At 34.0% G+C, this 24168-nt stretch overlaps 1 protein-coding gene across 3 annotated transcripts in view; it reads left to right on the forward strand.

Moving 5' to 3' along the window:
- Window positions 1–24168, forward strand: part of PMS1 (DNA mismatch repair protein) — a 274373-nt gene that overhangs the window by 117158 nt on the left and 133047 nt on the right. For all 3 annotated transcript variants that reach the window (XR_016357014.1, XM_089804597.1, XM_089804596.1), the window contains exon 4: window positions 14116–15366. Coding sequence is in view for 2 of the 3 variants with exons in the window: in XM_089804597.1 (XP_089660723.1) it covers window positions 14116–15366 (1251 nt within the window). In the remaining variant the exon portion in view is untranslated. The remainder of the gene's footprint in view (window positions 1–14115; window positions 15367–24168) is intronic.

Genomic DNA, 24168 nt, shown 5'->3' on the forward strand with positions numbered 1-24168 from the left:
TTTTAACTATAAAGTTCCAACTTTTAGATCCTTTGGGGAGGGTCCTCATCCTAAAGATGGAATAGGGATCAGTTGCATTAAGGTATTTGTTATACATAATTTGAGCCCATTTATGATCCCTTTCTACAAAAAGGTGCCAAGTAAGTTTAGCCCCTAATGTGTCATTTTGCCAATTTAAGTTTTTTATACCTAAACCTCCAAACTCCTTTGGTTTACATATGTTATCCCATCTTATGAGTGCCAATTTTTTTGAGTCATCACAATCATTCCAAAGGAAGCTTCTAAAATTTGCCTCAAACTTCTTATTGATATGTTTAGACAAAGAAAGGCAGGAGAGCAGATACGTTGGGATAGTGGACAACACTAATCTAATCTTGGTAACTTTACCAGCTTTTGTAAGCCATTTATCTTTCCATCCTCCTATCCTAGCATCCAATCTATCCAGAATACTTTGCCATGCCTTATTGGATTTATTGCCATTTTCTAACTCGATTCCTAGGTATTTACATGGGAATGTACCCCTTTTATACCCCATGATGCTGCAGATCTGCGTTTCCATTTCAGGGTTGGAGTTAATGAAAAAGATTTCAGATTTTGCTGCATTCACTTTTTGACCCGATGCTTCCATATACTGTTGAATGATAGACCTGATGTTCAGGGCCTCTTTTGTTGTACTTTCACTTGACAGAATGGTATCATCTGCATATTGTTGGTGGGTAATGTCGGGGATATGTTCAGTTATAGTAATTCCATTTATTTTCCCCTCATTGTGAGCCTTGGTAATTGCTCTCCTGAAGGCTTCTGCCATGATAATATATAGGAATGGAGATAGGGGATCTCCTTGTCTAATACCTCTTGAAGTGTCAAAGAAACCTTTAGGGGTTCCATTAATAAGAACTGAAATTTTAGTAGTAGAAATACACTAATAGATGAAGTTAATCCATTGGTGCGAGAATACAAAGGCTTCTAAAGTTTTACATAAGAACCTCCAGTGAACCATGTCATATGCTTTTTGGATATCCAATTTCATGAACATGGTTGCCACTTTATTCTTATTGGCTGAATGTAACGTTTCTTGTATAATGAGTATTCCATCTAGGATTGATCTATCTAGAATGAAGCCGGTTTGTTCTTCTGGTATAATCTTGGGGAGAATCAGTTTAAGTCTATTCGCTAAAATTTTTGATAAGATTTTATATATAGTATTGCATAGAGCTATAGGTCTGAAATCCCTGGGGTTTTCAGAATCATCTTTTTTAGGAATCAAGGTGAGAAAGGTGTGATTGATTTTAGACAGCAATGATCCTCCATTTCTTGATGCTTCAATGGCTTTCCAAAGATCAACATCAATAATGTCCCAACATTTTTGGTAGAAGAATGTCTGGAATCCATCTGGACCTGGAGATTTGTTAGGGTTTATGTTGAATAACACCAATTTGACTTCTTCCAAGGAGATAGGTTTGTTTAATGATTTATTATCTTCTAACGTAACCACTCTAGGTATGGCTTCGAGCATTTTTGCTTGAGCTACCCTATTCGAGCAATCATAGTTGTTTAATATGTTTTGAAAGTGACTCACAAAAATATAAGCTATTTTATCCGGGTTTTCAATAGTAGTACCCAATGGATGTTTGATTTTTAATATTTTGCTTTTGGCTCTATTATGAAGGGTGGAGTTATGGAAAAATTTCGTATTTCGGTCTCCTTCTAACCATTTTTCTCGACTTTTGTCTTCAAAAGACTTCTTTTGCCAATACGTTTTCCTAATTGGCAAGTAATTCTTTTTCTAGATAAAAGCTATCATTATTCATCCCCTTTTTAATTACTTCTAAATTTAGTTCTTTTAATCTTTCCTCAATCTCCAATTTTTCTTTAAATATATTATTAAAGTGTTCTTTGTTCCAGTTAAGTATGTTTTCTTTAAGCATTTTCATTTTGGAGACAAAATTGTACATTTTAGAACCTTTAAAATTGCTTTGATTCCACCATTCTTTAATACGTTCTAGAAAGTTTTTGTCTAAAAACTACATTTTTTCACACTTGAAAGGGTTTCTAACAGGTTTAAAAGGTTCAGAGAGTTCAATTCTAACAGGATAGTGGTCTGATCCTGCTATTGGTAGAATTGAGGATTGGATATTGAAATTTAATTCACTCAGTTCTCCTTTGAGGAAAAATCTATCGAGTTTCTCAGCTATATAAGAGAAATCTTTCCTTTTATTATTCCATGTGAACTTTCCATTATTAAGTGGGATGTCGATCAGGTTATTAAGTTCAAACCAGTTTTAAAAATCTTTTGAAGCTTGGGAAGTTTGCTGAGTTCCACCAATTTTTTCATCTAAATTTAAGATAGTATTAAAATCACCACCTATGAGAATAAGTTCATTATTGTGATTATTGATAAATATGCTAATTTTGTCCCATAAGAGTTTTTTATCTGCGTTATAGACTAGGCCATAAATGTTTACTAAAATGAATTGTAGGTTAGTTTTGATACTTTTGACTCTGCTGCTCATCCAAGTGTTATTTGATTTTAATATATTTAGAGTAACTTTCTTGGGATTTCAAATCATGTCTAAACCTCGTGAGGCTCCTCTAGATTCATGTAAGTTAACGTTCCAACTACCTAACATCTTTTTTACTTGTTTCTTTCTTCCTTATTCAATTTTGTTTCTTGTAGTATAATAATTTCAGATTCAATTGTTTTAGGTTTTTCTTTAGTAATCGTTTCTTACTAGGGGCATTTAAGCCCCTAGCATTCCAAGTAGTGATCGTCATACTTCCTTGGGAAAGATCTTCCCCTTCTCTGCATTAAGTAACTGATTGATCTTTTGCTGCTCTTTTGTTTGCCCATCTACTTCTCTGAGTTCCTTAAGAGATTTCCTGCCTCTTTTAGCTTTCATTTTTCCATATTTGGGAGAATTTATCTCTTCTTGGTTCATTTGAATACCCAGCTGCTCTATGTTCTCCTGCGCAGTTAAAGTAATTTTGGATAGTTTTCCTTCTTTTTCATCTTTATCTTCATTTTCCAGTTCTTGTAATATTTGTTTTGCAAGGATTATTTGATCTTCTATAAGTTTATCATCTGTTATTGGTAACTTCCTGAAGCCACTCTTCTCAGAGTTATTACCTTGAGCTGTCATTGGAACATCTTTGGTTATCTGTAAGGCTTTACTATTTTTGTCTTCACCCTCAATAATTAGCAAATCTCTTTTTAAGTCCTCGAAAGTATAGTTGTCTCCACCTAGTTTTAAAACTCGTTGCATTAGATCCTCTTTTTGTGATTCACTGCTCTTATCTATATTCTCAAAGCTAAATACTTGAATCAGTTCATCAGTTAATAATTCTAAATTATCTTTCTCAATCTCATTTGAAATTGCCCTTTCCAAGTCTTCATCCCTTGCCGAATCATTGTTTAAAAATTCTTGAAATTCTTGTGTTAAAAGTTCCTTTTCTCTTGCTCTGGTCACTTCTCTTTGCCTTATGATCATTGAAGTTAAGATCAGGGGATTCTGTTCTTGTGGATGGAGTTTGTCAAAATTTAGTGAACCAGTTTATTGTCTCTTTATTGGAGATTCTAGTTTCCTTCACAAATTCTTCTATCTGTTTCTGCTGGGTTTCCATTTCATCTTCTATATACTTAAGCTTTCTGTGTTCTGGAACTTCATCCACAAATAGGAGGTTGTTTTCTCTTTCTTCGATACTATTGACCAAGTTATCCAATGGCTTTTTGTCCTGAGGTTTCGACTTTTTTCGTGATGATCTTCCTTCCCCCCCCCCCCCCATTTATTATTCTTGTGTTCTTGTCCTTTTTAACTTTATTTGATCTTTTCTTGAATTATTTGCTACTGATGACTGTTCCTTGTCACCTTATGTTAGCCATATCTTGAGTAATTTTCCCTTTTTCTCTACTAAGTTCTTGGGAGCTTTGATTTACCCAAGTAGTCTGTATTTTTAAAATAGGACTGGTTCCTTTACAATCCTCTGTATTTGGTAATTCAATAATTTCTTTGCTATTTTCTGATATTGGGAGTTTTTCCACTTTTGTGTTTTGAGATTCTTTCTTTTGAGCCTCTTGTGTTATCTCTACTGATTTCTTCTGAACTTTCTTGGGAATTAGGGGTGGGCTACTTTTGATCTTTGTTGGTGGACTTGACCTTGTTGTCTTATCTATTCTGACTGCACCACTCTCAAATGTTGGCTCTACTTACCCTGCTGTATCCTAACATATCTTCTGGTGACCTTTCTCATATATGGGATCCCTCTGATACTCTCTTTGATTCCTTATGTTCATCATAGGGAATGCATTTTTAAGATCCCTAGTTAATTGCAATTTTTTGAAGGAGATTTTCCTCTCATTGTCTAGTCTAATTATCTCTGAGATTTTATCTTCATATTTGTGATAATTTAAACTATAGATAGCTCTATTTGTTATTACTTTAATAGGTTTGAATTCCAAATTATTTACCTTAGAATTGATCAATAGTTTGATATTATTGCAATATTTAAAATATGCATCCAGTCCAATCAAATTACCAATTGAGAGCCCTATTTTCCTGATAATTTCTGTATGCAATAGTTCCGGTGGGAGTGATTGAAGTGAGATCCAAGTTGGGATCAAGAAGTTTAACATTTCTTCCTTACAATCTGGTATCTATTCAAAGAATTTCACAGCATATCCTTTAAAATAACTGTCAGAAACAAAGAGGAAGTCTTTTTTGACATATTCATCACTATAATGAATGTATACTAATCTATCAGAATGGTGAGAGATCTTCCTTGGTTGTTGCAGAATTCCTGTAGCCAATTGATGAAAGTGATCATTTCTGATTTTGGCCCATTCCAGAATGCAAATAAACCAACATTTTGGCACTCCTGCCAACGGTCTGGGCTATCTTGATTACTAATAATAATGAATTTTTCCTTAGATTTGATTGAATTGGGTTTAAGAGCCGAGCGGGGCTGAATATCAGGATGAACAAGATATTTGGATACAGAGTTTCTGTGATGAGGAGGAATATATGTATTAGGTGTAGCAAAGGAAGAATTGAGGCTTGTTATCTTAGTCTTCTTAGGGTGACTTTTATAAAGATTCGGGAGATCCGCGAAGGAATCAGATAGAAAACCTATCTGTTGGGAAAATGTTACATCCCAAATTTTGCCCTAATTTTTTATCATAACTGTTGGTTTAACGGATTATTTCTTTTCATGATCATGTGAAATGAGTTAGTTATTTATATACATTGTACCAATTGTTAACGAATTATTTCTTTTCATGATCATGTGAAATGAGTTAGTTATTTATATACATTGTACTAACTGTTGATGAAATGGTCGGTAACCTATAATTGTTATTAGATGATTAACAATTGTTTGATTTGAATTAACGATTAATATATTTTATTTTGAATTACTACATTTTGGCGAGAATGTTTTACATGGGTGATTGCAGGAGAAGACTGAAGAGAGGGGAAGCATTGCTAAACGGGATCATTAGAATGGGATGTTTGTTTGGTTCAGTCATTAGGATTGGCAGGTATAACATTGGCAGGTATGACCTAAGACTTCCTTGAAAAGGATACAAAGACTTGTCCACAGGTTACATTATGGGACCACATGAGCTATTAAGGAAACAATATAAGAAAAACATAAAATGATCTAAATTAAAATATAATACATACCTTTGGAGATTGTTTATTAATTTTTATCATATCATTATAATAAACACTTACATACGAACACAAATATAAAAATGAAATGGCACCAATAAATTATAATAATATAATCTAATGATGTCACCTCATCAATAAACTTATGTGAACGTATTATTATAATAAAATAAAAATTATAACTCTTCAACTCCTTATTTCTTTCCCTCTTCATTTCTCTCTTTTTCAAAATCGAATTAATGTTTTGAATTCGAATGGTCATCTTGGAAACCGATAGTAGCCGAGGAGTCTCGGCAAGCCTTTATAACAAGCTGTGAATCAACCAAGGCAGCATCAATCTATTCCATGTTGCTATGTCTTCCTTCTAAGCCGTGTGAATCATTCAAGCTGTGAGTTCCTTCTTAGTCAAAAACTTTCATTATGTCTGCACACCTGTATAATTCTGTTCTCTTCCTTTCTCCACCAACGTTTTGCATTCCGCAACCCGAGTCTCAGAGCTAGCGGGTGAAACAACTTGCCAACAGGGGTTCCAACCAAGCACATGAGGAGCCACGTTCAGACCAACTACAATCACAATTACAGGTCATGATTAATGCGATCGTATTTCATAGGATTCCCTCCTTTGCTAAGCATATGCCCGATTGTAGTTGGCCACAAGAAATATAACGTATGCGTTTGTGTTTCATAGTTTCTTCCTTCTTTGATTGCTGTTGGCTACATATTGATAGAGCTGAGAATGATGCAAATACGTTTTCATATACATAATTTCTTCTTTCCCTGATTTGAATGCCCGACCATAGCCGGCTATGCATTGTTAGACTAAGATAAATTTATAATATATTGCTGTTGGTTCCTTGCATTACATAGGGTTCATTGAAGATCTTCATCGATTATCCTTGTGATTAAACATCATTTATGAATTCAAATGGTAGCTGTAAAAACTTGAATAATTGTATAAACCGACATCAATGATCATGCTATCATAATTTCCGAACATGATCAGAATACTTATAGAATCTCTAAACATGAGGAATTCATTGACAAGATGCCATAGAGTGGTGATGAGGTGTAAATAATATCAGAATACTCAAAATCTTACAAACACCAAGGAATTCATCGGGAAAGAAGCCATGGAATGGTGAAGAGGTGTAAATAATAACAGAATGATCATAATCTTTCAGGCACCTAGGATTCACCGGCAAGAAGCCATGGATGGTGAAGAGGTGGAGTTTTCCTGCAAGAACCAAGAATGAAATTAGATATGAATAACTATGTAATGAAGCACTTAATAGCTCATGCTGTCTCTGTAATGGAATCTGTTGTCAAGTCGAGTGGTGGTGACTGGGTCGTTGAACCCAAACGGAAATCCTTGGCCAAGGTAGTTTATAGGCATATGTGCCATTCTATGATCACTTGATGTTCGTAGACGTCAGTTATATAGGTATAAGTGATTGGGCACTCAAGACCACCCGGTAACTCGGATGGCTGGATTGAAGAACATCTCAAGCCCAATCTCGAGGTAGGGAGGGCCATTCTAATATGTTAGGATGTGTAGGGATAAGTATGGTCTGAAGTTGGAAGGTTAAGCCTATGTCAATGCTTCTCCTCTCACCAATGCCAAAGCTTGCACAACCAGATAAAGGATCCTTTGTTATTACTGTATGTTTTTCACTCTTTTACTTGTTAATCTTTTAGCATGAATAAATTATAGTGTCTCTTTATTTCAAATGAAGTAGTTAAATTGTCATCTAAATTGAATAAGAAATTGTATATTTTCAATTACGTATGAACTTAGTTAAGGAAGATAGTCGTTACTTTATTTTTCAGTTGAATATTATTTCAGTTAGAACGGTTAAATTTGTTTACATTGTATTTATTTATTTGTCGTTTTCTTTATTTCGGCTGAACATGAAATACAGTTAGATTAGTAATAGTTGTTTATCATAGTTTTATTCTGTTAATGTCATATAAAATGGAATCAGTTACTTATTAAGTTAGGAGACAATAGATCTTTAGGTGTCTTCAATTTGGTTATGAAAATTCGTTTGTTATAGAAAGCAAAGCATTTTTATTTTGTTCTGCATATTTAGTGAGATTAAAAAACCAGGATTTGATTATCAAGGGTTGCCATAGAGCAAATGATAGGGCGAATACTATGCGAGCTCAAGGAGTTGAAAAGTTTAGGAGATTCATAATCAGGAATTTGGGGTTTTACCAGAGGTTTACTAATCTTCTCCAGGTAGGAATGGAACGAAGATACCTAATTCAAGTCCAAAGTGGCTCGGGTGCTGACATTCCCAACCGTTTCTGTCACAGTCTTAAATCCTATCCTCTCTGCTTCATTTGTCGGAATTTCTGCTGAAGTGGCTCTTGAATTTTTAAAATTTATTTGCTTTGCGTCTAGATGTTCCAGTTCATTTTGCTCATCTAGGACCGAATACAGGTTCGTTGTTTCTACAGCATAATTGATCTTTGCATGGAGATTGTTGTTGAAGGGGGTACATCAATGCGGATTCTTCCCAACTTTTTCCTCTCCTTGCTAGGGTTTCGGAATTCTGATAGTGGATGTGGCACCAAACAGACATTAGGTTTTGATTTCTTCTCAAAAATCCCTATCTTCCTAGCTTTCCAGCCTTGATCGCATGGTTGTCTGTCTTCTATCGCAAAATTCACATTTTTTGCATTAATGATGTCTGCTCTGCTTGCCTTTTTTTTTTTTTTTTTGATATTCTGTTCAAATATCTTGTATTTATTATTAATAGTACAAATTATAATTTTTATTTTAAATTTATAACTGTAATTTATGGTTTTGTTTAGTATATGTGTGTTACATGTCCTCCTAACCTTAATTATTTTTCTAGGCTGCCATACATTTTGGGTATGACCATGCAAAGAACATATACCCAGCCTTTCCAGAAAAAAAATGTCGTATCGGAGACCATACTCACATACCCATACTTGTACCTGATTCAGCAACTTAACTATGCTGTAACTGATGGAAGAATTGTCATTGATGTCAAAGGGCTTCACTAGCAAGTATAAAATTATTAGCAAAACCACCATCAATGTCAAAGGTCAAACTTTGAAGTGAATGGATATTTAGATGCCAGCTGCGATATCATTTCTCATTTGAACAGTGATCAAGGAGATGCAAGATTTAATATACAAAGATGTGTGATATTTGACATTACAAAATATTCTATGGAAGAAAACTGAAGATGTGATTATGATCTTTTGAAGGCACAAACCTCAATGTGTATTTGAGAGCAATATATAGACCACACGTCAATAATCCTTGAAGTCACATATAGTCTGAAACGTGCATATCAATGACAATGGAATCAATATTATGAGTATGCCTGGCACTGAATAGATAGAAATTGAGTTTGAGCAAGGATATGCAATGACAAGCCAACGATGATTATTTGAGAGGAGTTCAAACAGCAAAATCAAATATTAGAAGATGTTGGACAGCGCAAAGATAATGGATACATGGTGGTATTTATAATACATGTCTACAGGCAGAGTCAAACTATCACCATCATTCAAGAATCTACACCTGGAAAAGAAATGTTGTTCACATGCAAGACCGAGATTACAAGACAATGGTCAACAATATGATCTGAAATTGATACCAAATACTTTTGCAGTCTGTTAGAGTCAACAGTCATGTACCTGAATTTGAGTTGAATATTTTTGATATTTATATCAATAAAGTTGCAATCATAATCTATATACAGTGACTAAAACAAGCAGAAAACTAATATGAAAATCAGTGATTATAGCTAAAAAATTGATATGAAGACCACTGATTATAGTGAGAGACGGGAATAATTCAGATAGGACAATGATCCTAATTGAAACATTAAAGACAAAATAAAATAAGATAGATGCAGCAATCAAAACTCAGAATGAGACAAAATTCAGATAAAGACAAAATAAAATAAGAAAGAGATGCAGCGGTAAAAATCTGTATGAGACAAAAGTCAAAAAGGACAAAACAAGTCAAGCATAAAAGCAACGATGTATTGAGGAAAGAGTTAGCAGAGACAAGTCAGCAAGAAAAATAGACTGTGGAGTGATTTATTATGAGAATGACTTTTTTATCTCTATATCTTATTCATAAAAGACAAATTTGGCTTGTCTTATTCAAAATCAGAGGCAAGTAATTGTATTAAGGTGTGATGAAAAGGAGTCCCGATAAAAAACAAAGACCAGTAAGAATATTAAACAAAATATTTATATTCAGTGATTAAGAAAGATAAATGTGCCATGACAACATCTACAACAAACAAAAATACAATATATCAGCGATTCAAAGATAGAGCAGATACAAAACATGATGTATCGAAGCATATTGCAGAGGTACTTCTAAAACAATAAATCTTCCAAGTTTGACTCAAGGTGGCAGTGATAAAAATAAAAATTAGGAATCAATTAAAATAAGAAAGTCAGAGGACAGTTATATGCGATGACGGTGAAAAGTGTTGTTTTGAGATTAAGATGATAGATTAAGAAGTCATCTTTAATCAAGACAAAGGATGGTTCGATAATCTTGAGACTGGTCTACTACTGCTGTTCGTACAAAATATTCAGTCTAAATTTTTTGTGAAGACCTGATAAAATAAAGGGGGAACATGCATTGACGGCATCTTGTATTGGCAGGCGGCACCTATGAAAACAAACAAATACACTAAGAGAGTATTAAAAGTATTGAAAGATAATGAACAGTAAGGGAAGGACATTAACAGTCTTAAGGATTAAACTTATAATTAAAATATGACGATATGAACGGTAAGGGAAGGACATTAACAGTCTTAAGGATTAAACTTATAATTAAAATATGATGGTTACATAAGCTACATCTAAAATGAAAAGCCACTGGGTGCAATAAAGAAATGATGATTCGACGAAGAATCATGTATATTATATATAAAGAGTTTAAAAATAAAAATTAGAAGATGTAAGAAGCAGATGTGCATTTTGATGAGATATATGAATAAGGAATTATAAAGAGAAGTGTGGAGAAGATGTCAGCAGTTTCAGACCTATATGAATAAAAAGAAGATGAAATAAGATTATAATGTATACCGTGGAAGTAAAAGAACGCAGCAGTGAATGAGAAAGAAAGTATAAAAAGAAAAGAAGTTTATTTGAAATTATGGAACAAATAAGAAATAAATAAGTGTGAAGTATTGAGAATGAGCAGATAGAGAGCGAATAAATGATATGTAAGTATTGTGGAGCAAAATGTATTAAAAAGAATATAGATATATATATCTGATATAAAAGCAAGTATAAAGAAGACATTTCAGAGATCATTCACCAAAGAGAAAGCATATTATAAAATACAATATCAGTAATGTATACAAAGTTTATATCAGATTATAAGGCAGAAATTTGTGACCCTGGTTATTGCAGAGTTATATGAGACTTTAGTTATTTGAAGATCTTTTGGAAAGAAGACCTATAGTTGAAGAAAGAAGAAGTGCGAATAACAGAATCACAAATTGTACAATATCCATCATCTATTGAGCAAGCAACATTATTAAGGTGGAGAAGAAGTTTGTGTGTGGTGGGTTGGTGCTCACGAAGACAACAGTGGGAGTAGGTCCTTCTAGTAGGTTAGAGCTTGTGAAGTGTGGGAGTTGGAGCTTCCAGTGAATCGGTGCTCATAAATATAGAGGTTGTAGCCTCTAGTAGGTTGGCGCCTACAAAATATTGTAAAAGATCAAGTTTATATAAAAATATTTATTTGCTGTGGTTTTCCCTTGCATTGTGTTACCATGTAAATCTTGTGTTATTGTGTTATGTGCATAATTGTTCATTCCAGCATTTGAAGTTAATTGTATGGATAAATGTTTAAATCGGCAAAATTATTATTATACCGATTCACCCCCCTGTAATAACCCTGACTAGATTATAACTTTAACAAATCCAGTTCTTAACAAATTCAAGAGTTTGACAATTTGTCAAACACTTGGCAAACATACTCCAATATCTGCCACTACTACTGAATGTATATGTAAATTCCTTTAGACTGAACTAATCAATGATTTATCTATTTCTAGTAAAAATCTGCTAGATAAGTTATGATTCTACAAACGATGAACCAGGAACAATTTACCATTCGCTTTCTATGCTCAGTAAAAGTCTGCAGATTTTAATTAACAATGATATCTAATGATAACTTGGAATGCTAATACAATAATCAATTTCTTTTTATATTGAGGAACTTGTAGTTTTTGCAGTCCAAATCTGCAGTGAAACTGAAAACACCAAAACTCCAATAGGAGTGATGCGAAATCTGGAAATGACGCGCCAAATTTCATAGTGAAATCACCTTGTTTCTAGTAGTATAGGCGATCAATAATAGGACCTAGTAACACCAAAAGGAATGACAATCTCGAATGCCCAACAACAAATATAATACACAATAATTAGTTCTATCAATTTCTCCTTACTCCTCAATGTCTTCTTAGCAACAACATTTATAGAAAGAAGACTCAGATTTTCAGCCTTGAACAAGTGTCCAAATTTAATCCACAATACTTCAGCTGTGGATTAAATGCACACCAAAAATCAAACCCTTATACTTCAGCAAGGGCACAAACTTCAGACTCAGATTAGCCACAAAGGCATCAAAAGAAAATAAATATTCAAGTGTGCTTTTTCCAATGAAATGAGCTCATATTTATAATCCCTTGTTGACAGAAGTTTCCCAAAAGTACTCAACTTCAGAAATTGTAAAAGTTTCCCAAAAGAACTCAGCTCTTGAAACTTTCCAACACAACTCTTTTAGTAACTTTTATTACTTAGCTTAGGCATATAATTAATTAAATAATGGTCCCTTCCCATGATGACTCGGCCCTCTACTTAAGTGAAATTATAACTTCATAATAAGACATTTAATGATTTAATAATAGTTTGGCCACTAAAAATATAATAACTCCCAAAATACTCCTCATTTAAATATGTTGCCTGAAATAGGAATGACCTATTATTTCTCCATGTGACCAAATGCACTTTCCAAAAATAGAAAGGGTCCATCTCAATCAACATCCGACTTACGACAAATAGTAAGTACACAAAACTAAGCCCAAGAAAAGTCCGATATGAGCCAAATGAAAACCAACTTGTAACTTACTGAACTGGGTCCATCCCAATCAACATCCAACTTACCACAAACGAATAAGTACACAAAACTAAGCCCAAACAAAGTCCGATCTGAGCCAAACAAAAACCAACCTGTAACTTACTGAATTGTGGAGAAGACAACACCCTCCCAAGCCAAGCCACTGCCTCAGAAGACCCTCTATCTACAATAATTATCCTATGAGGATCACAATAATAGGCTAATCTCCCAAACTTTATTGCCGGCAAAATTGGGGACATCACACCCCTCCTCTCATTATAATTGTGTGCTCTTTAGTAACTTGTAAGTTATTAGATAGAGAAGGGTTGACTAACCTTTCTCATGCCTATTGTTGAAGTGGAAGCTAGAATGAAGAGGATGCATCACTTGTCTCATCAATTCACAAATCAACATCTCAGAGCTGCAACTTGATATAAGTGAAAATATTTCTTGCGGGCAACCAGTAGGCATTCTCTGCTAAAGTTATCTGGCTGAACAAGGGACCCTTCTTACATGCATGTTTGAATCGGAGTTGGTTTGATTAGGGATGGTCATACTATTTTTTACTCTATGAATGGTCCTTCCTTCAACTACAAAGGATAAGTTTAGGACGATACATGTTTTGACTTGTCTATATATTTCTGCCAAGTAGACTGTCTGAGATTTCTAAATGAATGAAGAAAATAATATTTTATATTTTGTGTATTTGTTGTTTGTTCTTTCTATGTTTTTGTTGTTCACTTTGGTTGGCCAAGGTTTGATGATTTGCACAAAGCTTTTCTTATATAAGGTGCCAAGCCACTTTGACATGTATCTTGATTTATATTAGGGAAGGATGTTATCGTAAATGTTTAGCACATTATAGTCAACTAAATGCAAATAGAATCTTCAATATGCACTAAAATATTATAAATTTTCTAATTTTTATGAGAAGGGTATACATAATCTAAGCCTGATATTCTGCTCATCTTTTGATGAATCTATGTTGAACTTGGTGATATTTTGTGTTGATTATATTCCAAAAGATTTTGTAAATTTGAGCAATGCCTATTATTTGGTCACATCGCTCAATTGACTTTTATTTTATTTTACGAATCCCTCATAATTATGTGCATACATGATAGGGATCAATGAGTATCATAGACATTAAATTTGGTCAAGATTCCTAACTGTGTTATGGATTAAAGATGTTTTTGGTTATGGCTTATACCAATGTTTTCAAGTTGTACAATTTGACCTGTAATCTTCAATATAAGTTTTAATAGTTTATCTATATTTTGTCTAATGCAATTGGCGATGTATTTTTTCTTCCAGGCTTATGCTCTCATTGCAAAAGGAGTTCGATTAGTGTGCAGTAATGTGGTAGGTCGGAATCCCAAGATTGTGGTTTTGAGAACACAAGGAAGTGGTTCTGTCAAGGACAATATAATAACAGTTTTTGGCACCAAGACACTTGCATGCTTGACAGCTCTAAATTCTTGTATCTCAGATGGATGTTGTATTGAAGGTTTTGTATCTAAGCCTGGATCTGGAAGTGGACGGGCTTCAGGTGATAGGCAATTCTTCTATGTGAATGGTCGTCCTGTGGACATGCCTAAAGTGACAAAGCTTCTGAATGAAATTTATAAATCTTATAATTCTCAGCAATATCCGATGGCTGTCTTGAATTTCATCCTCCCTACTGCAGCATATGATGTTAATATAACTCCTGACAAGAGGAAAATTTTTCTTCACGATGAAGGTTCTATTATGTCTGTGCTCAGAGAGTCTTTAGATAAGATTTATGCTCCCAGTAAATATACTTATTCTATAAATAATGTTGAAATCAGCTCAAAGGTGAGGGAGACTCTCATTTCATCAGTGTCACCCTGTAGTTTGGAGGAGCAGGAATCCTCTTTCACAGATGATTATGATGTTATTGAAAATGGAAATAATAAAGTTTTGGTTTTGGATGAAAGTAGGTCAGATTCTCAGGAAGATCTGTTTCAAGAACCCAAGGAAGATGAGATGCAGGACAATCCTGAGAACCAAAAAGATGACGATGCATTAACTGAATCAATGTCCGATACACGTGAACCTGAGAATAGCACACCACTTGTTGATTTCACGGCATTCAAGTGTGCTAGTCCTCCTAAGCTCACAAAACCGAACCACTCTTCTTTAAGGGAGGTGAAAAAATCTTCAATGTCTTCTATGTCAAAAACAGCAAAGGGGGGATTGAAAGATTTGGGATTGGTTTCGCTTACAAAACGGGTGCAGTCAAAGCTCACTGGCTTTGTAACGCCAAACAAGAGGCATCATGAAGAAGGATCTCTATTGAGTGAAGAACCAGTGCTGAAGAAATGGGTGTTTTGTGCTGATGAAAATTCTAAATGCGTAAAGAAAGAAAGTATTAAAGGTTCTAGGCTGGGCTTTTGTTTAGAAAGGGGTGATTGTTCTATACGCGATTTGATCTCAGAAACTAAAGATGAAAATGATTGTCAAGCAATACAGGATTTGAGTGAAAATATAAGTACTGTTCAATGTTGCAATAAACAAACAGAAGGCCAAGGAGGAAGTCCACAGGTAATGATTTAGAATTGGTCAGCCAATTTTCATTGGGTTTATATCCAGTCTTTTAACATGGGGCTTTGGTTGTTTACATGAATATCCGTTCTATTCATGTCAACAACCAAAGCCCCATGTTAAATCTTTGGTTCTGAAATTATTTATATCAGAAGGCATATGCAAACTTCATAATAGGAGTTTAATCTATTTTAATTCAAGCATTGTTACATGTTTTAGTATTTTCTTCTTTTTCTGAAGGATTATGTGCTCATACAATTGTTATCATGTTCTCCAATGCTTACACACGCGCACTCACACACACACACAATTGCCTTTTCACTATTGCTACATTTACATACTTTTGTTTCACCATTTCTACAATCATTGTTACATGTTTTAGTAGCGTCTTCTTTTGCTGAAGGAGTATGTGCTCATACAATTGTTATCATGTTCTTCTAGGCATACACACACACACTTGGGCGCACACAATTGCCTTTTCACTATTTCTACATTTACATACTTTCTTTTCACCATTTCTACATTTTCATATTGTTATTTCACTATCTCCACATTTATATATTATTGTTTCATCATCTACACATATATTTATTTCCTTTTCACCATTTCCATATTTATTTAATGGAGCACGGACATTACTGAATATTCACTTCCTGCACTATAGTTTCTCAAAGTAATGATTTGTGCTTTGAAAATGTTTGCCTCAGCTCACATCAAAAGTAGTGATTTTTTTTGTGACTTTGGAATGAGCACGGTGACAATTTCTTTGAATGGCACATGGATGTTAGTCAAACAAGTGCAGTTGCATACACTTTCCAATCTTTTATTGGAGCTTCCTGTCTTGAGTACTTCTTACTTTAGTTTTACTCAGATCATGTTGTTTTGTTGGACCTTGGGGTGTAGCTTGTACTTGGTTTAACTGGATGTTATAGTGTTTATCAAGATCTGTTATAAGATATTTTTCCTTCAAATATCTTTTGAGTGTTTTATGCTCGGTCTCTTAGTAGCTACCTGAATGGCAATAGTATTGCAGTTGCACAGTATTTCTTGTGCTTCAGCTTGCTTGTCAACTTCTTAGCTGATAGTTGCCAGTAAGAATAGATGAGGTAACAATTGGACAATAAAAAATATTTTTATCAAGCACCACTGTTGTGCTGGACATGCTATCTTTATCTGTTTTTCTGGATACAATGGTTTCCTCTCTATATTATTTAATCTTTAATGCATTCCCTCATGTGTTTAGTTCGTATGTAGAGAATGTCAAGAGATCCTATTGTCTCAATTTAATTATTTCATAATATTTTCCGGGGTCACCGTAGATCTCAGTTCATCTGTTATAACTGGTAAAAAATTATCAGAAACTGCAATTTCTAATATTTGAAATTGTGCACACAATTTAAATGAAACTTCTAACTAGGAACAGGCGTTGCATCCTCTTTAGGCTAGTATTGCAAATCTTCATCTCTCATATCTCCAAATAAACCTCTCCAAAGCTACAAGAAAAAGCCTAGGAAAGAAAAAAAATTCTGCAAATTAACACTATGAGAAACTTACAACCTCTCCAATCTGCTGAAGAGGAGTAATGGGGCTTGAAAAACAAGGAGCTGATGGTTCAAGACTCACAGTCAATCAACATGCTAGCTTCTCTGCTGTTGAGAAAGCTAGGTTGTATATCCTTTTCTCCTTAGTTTTTTCTTGTGCTGTGTTTGACTGACCAAACCAAGTTCTCAAATAATAGTTACAATCAATTGGAATCAGTATTGGCACACCACCAAGAACACCCTGTCTGCAGCTGAAACCTCTTTGAGGCCATCCTCACCACAACGTGACCAGCTCAATCTAGTCTTAACACTACTCTGCCAAAGCAATCCTCTCATCACTCTTCTTTGGTGATTCCACTTGCCAATATTAATGGCACTCTAGCAGGGCTGGCTGTGAAAATGGAGAGAGAGGTGCTGATATACCTTTGCTTTGGCAGTGCATTGCCACGCTACTTTCCTATATCAATTGGCATCCAATTACTTATGCAAAGTGCATTATTCAGCAACAAGAATGCTTCAACATTTTCAGAGACAGTTTCTACCACTTGATCAACAGCCAGGAGGCCATTATTGATATGCTTGGGGAGAATGAAAAGCGCACAAAATACTGAGATGGGGGTGGTGTGGGTCAATCAGTATTTTAGAACTTTTAAACTTTTAACTTCATGAAACCTCATTAAACATACAGTGAGCAACCATGAAGATGCATACACCCGATTTCTCGTGGAAAACACTTGGGAGTAAAAAATCATGGTTTAAGAAACGAGATACAATATATCTTCATTAACAAAATGGGCACCATCCCAGAATACTAAAGTGAGCCCCAACCCACAGTGAACACCAACCCTCTTCATAGTACCAACTCCAGTTAGCTGAGACACCTAATCCAGTTTGGGCCCTAGCCCACTTCAAAGCACCAACTTCAAACACTAAAGCATCAACTCCAGTCAACTGAGGCACCAGCCTCAGTTGAAGAGCACTAACTCAATAACTTATGAAATCTAGCACACACATGGCACTACACAACACCTCTTAATCTTCACTCAAAGATGCAAATCAGAGAATATACTCTGCTCCATCAATATGTTAGACTGCAATAATATCCTCAACTGCAATATTCTCCCCTGATTGTTTTAAAGAATTGAGTACATCTATATCAGCTTGGCACACAGAAAGTGATTCACCTCCACTCCTTACATTTCTAAAATCTCTGTCCTTAGTCACACTATAAAATAAGTCTGATGTTCAGAATAGAGATAGAAAGTCTGTTGTCTTGCATTTTGTCACCACAAAATGTAGGTAACAATACAAATCTTTTTCAACTTAGTTTTCTCTAAGATAGTTCATTATTTAATTGGCTAACATTGATCAATCAATCGACCCCAATTTGTATAATGAATTCTTTTACTAAAGACTTTTTCAACTTAGTTTTCTCTAAGATAGTTCATTATTTAATTGGCTAACATTGATCAATCAATCGACCCCAATTTGTAAAATGAATCCTTTTACTGAAGACTTTTGTCAAGTCCTTTTTGTTTTTCATATTTTTTAAGCCTATGCTTGATTTATGAAGCCTTTAATGTCATTTTTTTGTGTTTTCAAGTGTGTTTGAATGCTTTTGGTCTTTTAGTTTTGCTCAAACCCTTGCTTTCGGTCTTTCCTTTGATTCGGTATATCTTAGGGCTTAATTGGGTTTGGCAGTCAAAAGATATGATATTTTAGGTGCCCAAAATGTGTTATCTTGAGATGCAATTGCATATTTTAAAATATCATGTTATATTTTAATGTTGACATTCGCTTTTTATAAAATATAACATAAGTTGACTTTATGTTATGTTTTTAATTTGCTTAATCACTTAAATGATTATAGAGCACTTTATGTTATATTTTTCATGTTGAGTTGCTCTTTAAATTTTTCACTTAAGTGACTTATTAACTATATAGTTTGATTTATTTTTGAGTTACTTTGTCTTATTTATAACATCCAAGTTAAATATTACTTTTTGAAATGATATTTGCACATAATATACTAATTATAGTGTAAATGTTATTTTTGACCCAATTAAGTGATATTTCCTCAAAAATTAATTAGACACGTGCTTAATTTATCACTTAAGTTGTGCATATACATGTTTTTCAACCCATTTACATGTCTACATGCAATGAACCTCCAAGAGTGCATTTTGCACAAAAATGCATGTAATGGACTTCCTAGAGTCTATTTGCATAGAAAACCTCCTTTACATGTAATCCACTTTTCATGTAATTACATCTTGAGTCCACACTATTGGCTTTCCAAGGTCAAAATTGTCAAAAACATGTTACATATTGCATATTTTTAAAATATGTAATGAGGGCCCAAGAATGCATTTTGCATTGTTTGTCCATGTTGCAAGTTTTAAAATATGTAATTAGGCTTGATGAGTGCGTTTTGCTTATGCAAGCTCTAAAGGTATAACATTTTAAAGCATGTAATGAAGTCCGAAGAGTGCGTTTATGATGGATTGGTACTTACATGCAAGTTTTAAAACATGCAAAGGCACTCCAAGAGCGCGTTTTGCATCTAGACTCCAAAAGCAAGTTTTAAAATATATAATGAGGCTTGAAGAGTGCATTTTGCCTTTTACATGTTATTTCAAACATGCAAATTCTCCAAGAGAGTGCATTTTGCCTCTTACATGTTATTTAAAACATGCAAAATTTCCACAAGAGTGTGTTTTGCATAGAAAGGCAGATAAGATAAGATAAGATTATTAATGCCCAACAAAAGACCACAAAAGGTCTATGGGACTGAGAGTTTACAACCAGAAAGTTGACAACAACAGGAGCACAAAATGGTATCCGAGAAAAGCGAACAAAAACAAGAAAGAACAAGGGATAAGAAGAGAAAGGACAAGGAGCAGACTGAGTCTTTCCTTGGCAAAAAGAAATCAGTCATAGAAGGATAAGACTATAGGTGAACATGAGCCCTGAACTGTCTTTGTGAACCCGTGAAGGAGGGTCGTTGACGTAAGTAACCACTGCAAGATTTGACAGATCTGGAATGACCAATAGAACTAGAAGAAGCAGTCGACCTTTTAACACCCCGTTAAGGAGTTAAGAGTGCAATAAAGGCAGTAATAGGCTGATGAGAGCAAAGTTGATGAGGAAGCAGTGACTATAAAGCACTATCACTGAGCAAAGTGGCTTCCTGAAGATAGAGCGCAAGACACCGCTGGTCACATTGAAGAATGCAGAAAGAGAGAAGCAGTCTTGGAACAAACAATAAAATCTCCCTTTGATCTCATAAAAGATAGGGCACCGAAAAATAAAGTGAGTCTTCGTCTCAACCTCGGCTAAAGTACACAGCTTACAGATCTGTTCTTCTCTATCAGTATGATGATCTGTCTGAGCACGAAGACGATGAGAACCAACTTTGAAAGAACCCAAAGAGATAGAAAGGGCATGACTCCACCGTCGAGAAAGGTAACTAGGGCGAACAATGTGATGTCCCCATTTTAGCGTATAATTTAAATAATAAATAAATATTTTATATAAATTAATATTAATGATGATATTAAAATAGCAATATTTTATAAAGTAATATTACATTATAATCATATAATAATATCATACATATCGTATTATAATAATAATAATTTGATATAATTATATGTAGCAACGTCCTATATTAATAAAGTATTATAATCTAATAATATAGTTGATATATTATTAAATTAATATATATTATAATATAAATATTAATATAATATATTTTGTGATATTAATATAAATAAATAATTAATATATAATATTTTGTGATATTAATATAAATATTAAATATAAATATAAATATTAAATATAAATATAAATAAATAATTAATATAATTATATTATTATAATATAATTATTATATTGAAAAGATGTGACTCTTGGAATTAAAAAAAAATAAAAAAATATTGAATGCAAATGTTGGTAATGATCATCAGGAAAAATATATTGAAAAATAGCATACGAATAAACAAAAAAGGGTAAATAAGTGAATGACCAAAAAGGGGTCATTACAAATGGTATTAGAGCATGATCCTGCCATCTTGCGGAATATGAACATAAAAATATGTATTTAAAATGGAAATAATTACATAAAGGAGAAATCCAGATATATAAAAGATTAGATCTGCAAATAGCTTAATGAGAGAAATGTTTATTAAGTTCCAACTGGGGACATTTCGGTAGTATGAGATCTATGATTTTGCCATCCTGTAAATTAAGAAAAATTTCTAATACAGTTAAGTATTGCACAATGAACAACTCTCCACTAATGAACTGATTCCATGCACTCAAATCTATACAATTGAGAGACCAGCAAAAAAGAGAGTAACGATGGACAAAGAAGAAGAAATTTACATCAAATGAGAAAAAGATATGGATAGAGATATAGTCAGCAATTAATAATTTCAATCAACATTTTCTGGAAGCAAAGATATAGAGTCTAGACACTACAACAGAGAAACCATGCTTCATAATTTTTGCAAACGGAAGGGAACAATGAAAGGACTTGTAAGAAAAGTAAACTTCATGTCAGATAACATACAGGAAAGAAGACAATGCTATTACAGTTGTGGTGGTCCTCCATTTATTGACATGGTATCAAAACATGTTGCAAATGAATGAAGAAAAATTGCACTATACTTAGAATGACGGGTTGTGGAGAAAGATCCTCACAGATAGAAAATTGTAGATATGTGATAAGATCCGGTGCAGATTCAAAGAAGGCAGAGGTTAAATTTAATATAGTTGTAGTGCTGGAAAATACACACAGGTCAAACATGCAATAGAACAATGGAAGATTAAGTTTGGAATCAACACTAGCTAACAATTATTTACGGTAAATGATGTGGCCCGATAAAATCAGACAAAGGGTGACAAACAGTACAGAAAGAGATATTAAAAGTATCGAATGGGCTATGGAAGGATTGCTGTGGTGAACGCATGATGCATAGAATACATCAAATTCCATAATTGCATATTTTCCAGCAAATAAATACAGTGATAAGAAGCCAACCATATTCAGAAGGAAAATACAACAGCAGCAGCAATATATATGAAAAGCACTGCTGGCTATAACTAATTATTCAATCGATGTTAATAATAGACAAAACCATTGAACTATGTAGTATGTATAGCAACGAATGGTGATATTCATTGAAAAGGATCCACTAGTTTTTGGAAGGAACAAATATATCTGGCATCAACATAAAAACAAATGGCAGCCAGTAAATTCCAAAGTATTGAGTCCATATGAAGCGTTGAAAGAAAGAAAGAAAAAGCCGAAATTAGAGGAGGGCCGATGGAAATGAAATGGACTTAATTTTTGTTACTGAATTTACCTTTGAGTGATCACTTCTGCTGCAAGGATTTTGTTTATTGGGCTTAGGGAATTTACTGTACGGATTCTCTCCGAGAGGAGTGCGGTATTGGGACTCGGACCGTGGTCTGAACCTATGACATGCTTGCAAAGCATTCAGGCTGTGGACTACTGACCCACATTCCAACATGGGGGACTTTGATCATCTGTCAAGAACCCTAATTTTGTTGAAAGACTCTTTTGCCTTATTTTTTCCTTTTTTTTAATTTGTGTTTAAGGAATGTAAGAATTGCAAAGTATATGCAATTAATTGATAGTGCGCTAAAGGTACACAGATAAATCAAAGGGTTGGATGGGAGAAAAAATGGACACCTGTAATCGTTGTTTTAAAAAGAAGAATAGAGGCATATGGAACTGGAAAGAAAAATTAATTACTGCCAAGGGGGACCGATTTAAGTCTTGGCCCGGACAAAGAGTAAAAGAGAACATGAAGATCATGTGACCCTAGATATAATAAGGTAATCAAAGGGTGTCTTTTGTGTACCAAGGATAATGCCACTAAGGAGAAACTAGAACGAAGGTATGTTCATTATTTAATGAGGTAAAGTGTATATAATTGTTATGAGATGTTACTACTCCAATTTCACTAATTTTGTATTACATTTATATTTTAGAATTGTATGATTGGAGTCGTAATTTTAATGTATTGTACATCATGATTATATATATGTGGGCATAATGTTGTGAAACATATCTAAACTAATTTTCTGCTTAAAGTGAAAGATAACACTAAAAGAAAAATGGATATAATCCCTTTTGGGTCTCAAAAGGATATATTATTCAAAATATTTGTGCTTAAGTTCATGATGGATAGGGAGTGTGCACAGGGTGAGGAGTACATCGGTCGCGTTGGGCATAGGAATCCCAATATGAATTTTAAGATCTTACGGAGCCCCAAGCTGAGCGTGTCCAAACTCAGAGCCACAGTAAATCTTCCATCCATGCCAAAATTAAGCATGTTCCTAGTGGGTAGGGAGTGTGCACAGGGGGAGGAGTAAATCGGTCACATTGGGGCGCAGGAATCCTAATATGGATTTTAAGATCTGAGGGAGCCCCAAGCTGAGCGTGTCCAACCTCAGAATCGCAGTAAATCTTCCATCCATGTCAAAATTAAGCATGTTCCTAGTGGGTAGGGTGTGTGCACAGGGGGAAAATTGGTTGCGTTAAATCTACCATCCGCTATGGAATTATACCCCCTATTATAGTACTAGCTATAGAAAATATGCATTTCCAATCTAACTTTTGATTTTAAGACAGGTGAAAGGAGCACGGCATTCACGATCAAGGTGGTAAAACATTTCTTTATTTATTTTTTCTTATTTCAATTTGTAACCTAGATTCTAACATGTACACTATGTGTCTACATCGTGTCTTCATGCATCAATGTGTTTGCTTCATGTCTTCTTCTTGTCTTCCTATATTCATGTGTCTACATCGTGTTTGCATTGCGTCTTCATGCATTAATGTGTCTACTTTGTGTCTTCATGCATTAATATGTCTACTTTGTGTCTTCATTCATTCGTTCTTTTATTGGTTACTAATATGTGAACTTTGCAAGTGTTTAATACATATGCAGGAAAGAGGGTGAATTTGGACTATGAGGATCAGATCAATTGCTTGAGGACAAGAAAATTCGAGAGGGGAGGATTGTGATGTCCCCATTTTAGCCTATAATTTAAATAATAAATAAATATTTTATATAAATTAATATTAATAATGATATTAAAATAATAATATTTTATAAAGTAATATTACATTATAATCATATAATAATATCATACATATCGTATTATAATAATAATAATTTCATATAATTATATGTAGCAACATACTATATTAATAAAGTATTATAAT

Source organism: Cupressus sempervirens, chromosome 10, assembly GCF_028749045.1.
Source record: "Cupressus sempervirens isolate cs-2001-9-10 chromosome 10, ASM2874904v1, whole genome shotgun sequence".
NCBI lineage: Eukaryota > Viridiplantae > Streptophyta > Pinopsida > Cupressales > Cupressaceae > Cupressus > Cupressus sempervirens.